The sequence below is a fragment of the Lotus japonicus genome, chromosome 2, assembly GCF_012489685.1.
Source record: "Lotus japonicus ecotype B-129 chromosome 2, LjGifu_v1.2".
Taxonomy (NCBI): Eukaryota; Viridiplantae; Streptophyta; class Magnoliopsida; order Fabales; family Fabaceae; genus Lotus; species Lotus japonicus.
In genome coordinates, this window is record NC_080042.1 from 95570959 (window position 1) to 95577905 (window position 6947).

The 6947-nt window shown below is 37.7% G+C and overlaps 1 protein-coding gene across 1 annotated transcript; it reads right to left on the reverse strand.

The window, feature by feature from the left end:
• Positions 1-453: 453 nt before the first annotated feature.
• LOC130741467 (uncharacterized) lies at positions 454-6623 on the reverse strand. The gene is made up of 3 exons (XM_057594403.1): positions 5617-6623; positions 1691-2377; positions 454-1380 (listed from the first exon to the last, which is right to left on the reverse strand). The coding sequence occupies exons 1-3, from the start codon at positions 6553-6555 to the stop codon at positions 796-798; spliced, it is 2211 nt and encodes a 736-aa protein (XP_057450386.1). The 5' UTR covers positions 6556-6623; the 3' UTR covers positions 454-795.
• Positions 6624-6947: the final 324 nt, after the last annotated feature.

Sequence of the window (6947 nt, forward strand, 5' to 3'; positions counted from 1 at the left end):
TGTTTCCATTCTTGTACCAAGAAAAGAAGTATGTATTTATTTTATCATATTAATGAATCTAATATTGTTCACTAGAATGATACTAGAATGATGAATGTCATAAAGTATTGTTTAAATGAAATTTAGGAACAATATATATTCACATCCATTCCATCCACGCCCACTAGAGAGATAAGAATATAAGAGAAAAATTTGAGGATGTGAGGAGCGAGTGATACGAAATAAGAGAGGTAAAAGAGATAGTGAGTGAAAATAAGATGAAATAGTATTTATAAAAAAAAAGATGGAACAAAAGAGAGAAAATTGAGGGATATGATGAGTGATGCAATAGAAAAATAAGAGAGATAAACAGAGATAGTGGATGAAAATGAGATGGAAGAGAAAAAAATGTGTGAATAAATCAAACCTTGAAATAATGATCTCAACGTGGAATCATGGATCTACCCCTGACAATAAACAGAATCGTCACAGCAAATCAATATCCTCATTCCTCATAGTTAAATGCAACGTTAGACCAGAAAAGAACACACCAAGAATACACGTATTTTACTGCTAACTTACAGGATTACGGTTTCATACTCAATACAGCAGAAGTACACAAATGGAACTTTTACATCAGATAAAGAAAATAGGAAGAACACGAGTAACTAGTCAATGCCAACTTCCTGCTCGAAGCCAAGGTCGATTCCCACGGTTCCAAAATGTCGGAATATCCCAAAACTCACGTTCCCCCTCTCCAATTCGCAACAGCACCTGTACCAATTATCACTAAATCCACAAAAATCTTGTTTCGAATCACTCAGTATATAGATTAAGTGTGACTGCCAATTCTTGCAATTGCTTCTGATCAACATGCGATACAAGATCCATTGAAATTAAATGTTTCCATACATTTGTGAGGTCTTCCGCCTTGAAACTATATGTTGATTGAAGTTTCTCAGCTTCACAGTCTGCTGCCTCAGCTTCTGCAAGCAGGAGATTAGCTTCTTCCACATCACCCATTTCTAGTGCGGCAACTTTTTCAGCTCTAGCCATAGCAGCTGTCAGAAGTAGCCTCTGATATCTAGCCATTGCCAACTCTTTTTCCTTCACTAAGATCATTCCCTCGGTCTCCTGCAATTTATTAAGGGTGTCTTTGATTTCTTCCTCAAGCTTCTCAAGATTTAAAGTGGCGGTGTCCATGTCTATCTGCATGCCCTCTTTTTCAACACAGAGTGACTTAGCTTCAGCAGCTATTCGTGCAGCATCCTTGAAATTTCTTGCTGCAGTAGCAACTTTCTTTTCTGCTTCAAGTTCTGGGACTCTCTTATCTATGAAAATAATCCTCTGCTTGCTGGATGCTATATCTTGCTGGATGCTTGACTTTCTTGAAGATAGCTCCTGAAAACAGTGTAATGACATTTGTGAACAAGTAACAACAAATCTTTCAGTGGAAAAAGAAATGTCAATAGACCTTGTTTTGTTTTAAATAAACAACATAAAAATAAGATATCATGGATTTGATAGATGCGGTGCCATTTTATAGCAGTCTCAACCTAAAGTATATTCAGATCTTGTGTATAATTTCAAATTTTTATTACTAGGTGGTGCACAGGTACCTAGCATGATGAAAGGTCTCCTTGTGATTATTCATCACATTTCAGCCATTTACATAATTCAGAACACATAAAAAACCAGTTTAAGAATTAACCTGCAAGGAAGCTCTTGCTGCAGAAACCTCCAGTTGACACAAATTCACGTCTCCGGAAAGCTTTTCCTCATTGTTTGCAAGTGTTAGTTTGTCCTCCCTAGACTTCACTATAGATAACATCAAACTTCTTCGTAGTTTAACAATTTCCCGGTATCCTTTACCTTCCTCCTCAGAAATCCTAGCAATTTCCCTAAGTTTTGCTCCCATTTCTTCTTCCTTTGTGAGAAAGTTGTCAATTTCCTCCTTCTTCAGTGCCAAAGTTTCAATCTCTAATCTCACTTGAGCAAGTAGAGATTGCAATTCGTCATACTTCACATTAACATTTGACTGAACCTCTTGAAATCCAGAGACAACATTATTTATCTTATCCTCTACAGCTTTTAAATTAGTGTCATTGTCTGCTATCTCCTTTTCTTTCTGTTTTACTAAAACAAGAAGTTTTTCCAATTCACCAATTAGCATATTCTTTCTTTTACAAAGGATCTCTTTTTCTCTCTTGTTATCCTTGATTGAGTGCTTAATAGTATTATCCAATTCTAAATGAGCTTCACTTATAAAATGTGATTCAATCTCCAACTCCGTCTTTTTAACCTCCAAGGCTTCAGATGATGAAAGCCACTGGTCCATTTCTTTTGAATGCAATGATGTTGCTTTCTTCAAGGAAGAATCCGAATTATTTAAAGCATTCTAGAAAAAAGAATATAGACATGTTAGAAATTATAACTATAAGTCGAATGAGCAGCCTAAAGAAAAGAGCCAACAAGGAGATGCAAAATTATACAAATAAAATTACAGTGTTGGACGTCACTTAACAGTATGAGCACAATCTTCCTCAGAGCATTGGAAGATTATCTATCATGCACATACTAGTATTAACAGGTCATCAGATAATGAAATTACAAGTAGCGGAACTAAAATACATAAAGGAACTGCTTAAATTATTCTAACATTACAGATTTCAATGATCATTGGACTATGGAGTGTTAGAGTGTACTGCCCAGATGTGCAGTCTCTGTTCAGTTAAGGTGTGTTTCTGTATGTGTTACAATTGTTATAAAGCTGTTACAGCTAATTGTTATTGTTAGATCAGTCTAAGTTTTTGTTAAGGTGTTTCTGCATGTGCTATAATTGCAATGGAACTGTTACAGCCAACTGTTAGGGTTAGTCAGAGCCTGTTATAGACAACTAGAAAGTCAGTTAAAAACTGTTTATACTATGAACGTAGTATAAAGGCGGTCGGGCAAGCGATCCGAATGAATTATCCTTTCCACTGAGGTCAGTATTTGCCCTAGGTCTATACCGTAAAATCGATTTTCGATGGCATCCGGGGGAGAGATCGAGCTTCAAGAAATAGTCAATGGCTTGTAATAACGAACTTGCAAAATGAATCTGTTTCCGTATCGACAGAAAAGAAATTTGCACCGCAACGGATGTCGGCTCAATCTGAAGGAAATTATGATTTCAAAGTTCTTCCGACTGTAGACCTTTTACTGGTTAGTCCCGGTAGAGTCACCCGTCCGCCACTGGAAACACCACTTCCCGTCAGACCACCGTGGAAATACATGCCACTCAGCCAAAGAAAGATGATGGAGAGTTTCCCTTCTTTGTACATAAGCCCTTGTGATAGTTTCGCGTAGTTTCAGCAGCACATTGGGTCAAGAACGAGATCAAAAGGATCAAAAACTGCCAATTTATCCACAAACGCAAAGTTTATGGCTAACTGATATGGCACACCATCATGAGTTGTTCTGCTGGATCGGGATTACCCCAAGAACGCCTTCGGCATCCATCCAGGGGTTGCGGACTGACCATAGAACCCTGTTCAAAAAGCAGAAGTCCATTGATGAGAAGGGGCTAGGGAAAGCTTGAAAATGACAAATTACAATTCTGTTAGAACAGAGCATTCATCTCTGTTATTGGTGCTTGCATCAATGTTTTGGTTTTTTAAATATTATTTTTGCATGAGGTAAACTCGTAAGTTTACGAGACAAGTTTACGTAAACTCTCAAGTGTTTATAAAAAAAAACGTAAACTATCAAGTTTAACATCCTTGGTTTGTTGTATTTAGTTTTCTGTTTTAGATTATGTTACAGTTAGTTATTGTTATGCTAAATGATATTACGTTGTAAGCTTCTAATGGAAGTTTTAGTTTTCAGGAGCTTCTCTTGTATATCTCAGTGGTTTAATCAAATCAAATATCATAGGTTCTTTCCATACTCGGTTTCCTCCCACTGATTCTATCTTAACCTTGTTCCTCTTCTTCTCAATATGGCATTAGAGCAAGGTTCAGTCTTTGTTCCATGGCTTCTTTTAGCAATTATTTTTCTTCTTCTGATAACAAAACATCATCAAATGCTCTTATCACTTTTTCTCATTCGATCAACATAAAGCTTGATGAATCAATCTTTCTTTCATGGGGCCAGCAAGTAGAAGGTGTAATCAGAGTTCACGAATTGCACAAGTAGAATCCTGATATTCCTCTTTGATTTTTCACTAAAGAAGATAGCGACAATGATTCGGTGAATCCAGCATACCTAGATTAGGAGCAGCAACATTTTCTGCTCTTTACTTGGTTACTTACTTCACTTTTCACTTCTTTTCGTCCAAAAGTAATCAACTGTATTCACTCTTGGCAAGTTTAGGAGGAGATTCACAACTTCTTCTAAGCTCAATCTCAAGCTCAGTCCACATAGCCTAGATCTGAAATTAGGACCATTACCAAAGGCTTGAGATCTAATTTTGATTATCTCAAAAGAATTAAGACAATTATCAACACTTTGATTTCAGTGGGAGATCAAGTAAGTCACAGAGATCATCTTGAAGCGATTTTCGAAGGACATCCACAAGAACTCAGCTCATTGATGACTGTTGTTCACAATTGTACTTCTCCATGTTCAATTCCAGAATTTGAAGCAATGATAATTGCTCATAAAGCCATAATTGAGTGCACAAAGAAGCAGCAGATTGGAGATGCTTTTGTTTTGACACTTGTCAAGCTCCTACAAACTCCAATTTGCAAAAAAAAAAAAAAAAAGCATAATGTGCTGCATCTACACAAGCGAATTTTGTTTCTGGAGCTTTTGGATGTGGAGGAGGTGATTTTTGTCCTCGCAGTGGTTATGGTGGTTAGTTTGGTGATCGCGGTGGCAGAGGCCGTGGTCGAGACCACAACGTGCAGGTGCCAGATCTGTTATTGGGGGTAAGTGATGTTGTGTCTTGTGACTACAAGTATCGGAGTATAGAGTCGTTTTGATCCTCTCGATACGGAGGAAGTTGAATCTCTTCTCCTGTGGGGTCCTGCCCTTGTTACTTCTTCTAATGGTCTTCACTATTATATCACATTTGTTGACTCACACTCTAGGTTCACCTGGATTTATCTTTTGAAAACAAAATCAGAAGCGTTAACCATGTTCAAACAATTAAAACAAATGGTTGAATTTAGGTCATGCTACTGTATGTAAGTTCACGGGTTCTTTTCTAAAAGAAGATACAAATATCAATCTCCATCTCATTCAAATATGGCCACAGTCAGTTTTGGGTTTAAGGGCATTTTATGAGTAATCAACCTTCTTAAATTGCATTGGTTTAAATATTGGAATTAGTCACACCAGCAAGCTGCCAGAACACTTGGCAGTAAGAACTTTTGTTTAACTTGGAAAATGATCGTCTAGAATGTATCACATTCATTTTATAGATGGATTTATGTGAAGTTAAAAGGAAATACAAATTCTGCAAACTAGACAGTCATATTTCACTCACGCCTAGTCAAAATTCTATCTGAGCTTAAAAACGATGTCATGGAAGAGAACAGATAAAGTGGATATACAATTCTTAGAAAACAGAAGATAAGAGTAAGCTGGGAAAGGCCGATTAAATATGAATAATGTGAAAGCCAACTTTATTGGTTCTTTGTTATTATCACTAACCGTTGCATAATGGTCGAGTAAGATTGCACATTCTTCCTCGGCAGCTATGTAAGAATCGAGGGCATGCTGCAATTTTAATTCCAATGCGTCGATGAAGGCATCCGCATCTCTTAGTGAATTCGTGAAAGCTTGTTTCTCTTTCTCGGCAGCTTTCGGTAACCTGTTCAGCCCTTCAAAATCTTCAGCATCGCAGGCTTCTTCCAATTGCTTTTCGAGCTCCATGTATTTGAGAGAAGCAAGACTAACATTCTCAACGGCTTTTCTTCTATTCCTGATCGAATCCTTTCGGGCAGCAGAAGCAGAGTTTACCAGTTGGCGGGCAAGGTTAAGCTTATCATTTATGGTGGCCTTAATTTGCCGAAAATCTGCCTCAGAAAAAGTTTCACCACCCTCTGCCTCTGCGTGTATCACATTCTCATTCTCCGAGTTGGAAGATTCACTGAATGGCTGGGTAACAGGTACAGCAACATCAGTGGTGATCGAGGGAGTTTCTCCAACAGTGTCGTAGTTTATAGAATCAGAAATTGTAAAAGTGGGTTGGAGAAGCGCAGAAGGAGAGTCAGATAGATTGTTGTCTCTACCATATCCTATCCTCAAGCCAGATCGTTTTCTCCGTCTGGAGCCCTGTCTCGAGATAATTGATGGCGGCTTGATGCATGATTGAGGAGATTGGAGATCATGCTCGGTTTCAGCCACTTCTAAGTTTTGGAGGGGATCCACGACAAGCGTGAGGTCCGAGAAGAGATTCTCGTCAAGGGGCTGCGATGAACACGATGCTGGTACGGCTGAAGTTGTGATCGCATCACTTTGACGGGATTGAAGAGAATCATCTTCACTATGATTGTCTGGTCGGCGCTCTGCTTCTATTTCAGTGGGGTTAAACAGTACCATCCCTTCAAATAGCGAATCCATATCTTCACCTTCCTTCCCATCAGCCATGTTCGTCGTCCTCACCCCCGATCTGTGCTAGCAACTAAAATCCCCTTTATATCCTTTTACCCAACTGGTTAGATAAAAATGGTATAATATGTTATTGGTCCCTGACCTATTATAACAAATTTGGCTGGCATCGGTCCCTGAATTAATTTTTTTATTTTCAACAAAATAAATTATTCTATTATGGAAATAAACACCTTTTGGTCACTTTACCCATTTTAGATCACTAATATTGATCTCACATCATGCACAGATGAAATAAGAGTATTTTATCGGCATGCATTTTTATATTTTCTTTCTCATTTTTTCTTTTTTAAATATGTATCTCACATATTTAAGTTTTTCTTTCTAATCCTAATTACATTCTAATTCTATTTTTTTATAATTTTTTATGC

Excerpts from the sequence above, each read along its gene's own strand:
- LOC130741467 (XM_057594403.1), bottom strand. The coding sequence starts at position 6,555 with ATGGCTGATGGGAAGGAAGGTGAAGATATGGATTCGCTATTTGAAGGG. Across the intron at positions 2,378-5,616 it reads TACTCGACCATTATGCAACG|AATGCTTTAAATAATTCGGA; the intron begins GTTAGTGATAAT and ends TCTTTTTTCTAG. Across the intron at positions 1,381-1,690 it reads CAGCAAGAGCTTCCTTGCAG|GAGCTATCTTCAAGAAAGTC; the intron begins GTTAATTCTTAA and ends CACTGTTTTCAG.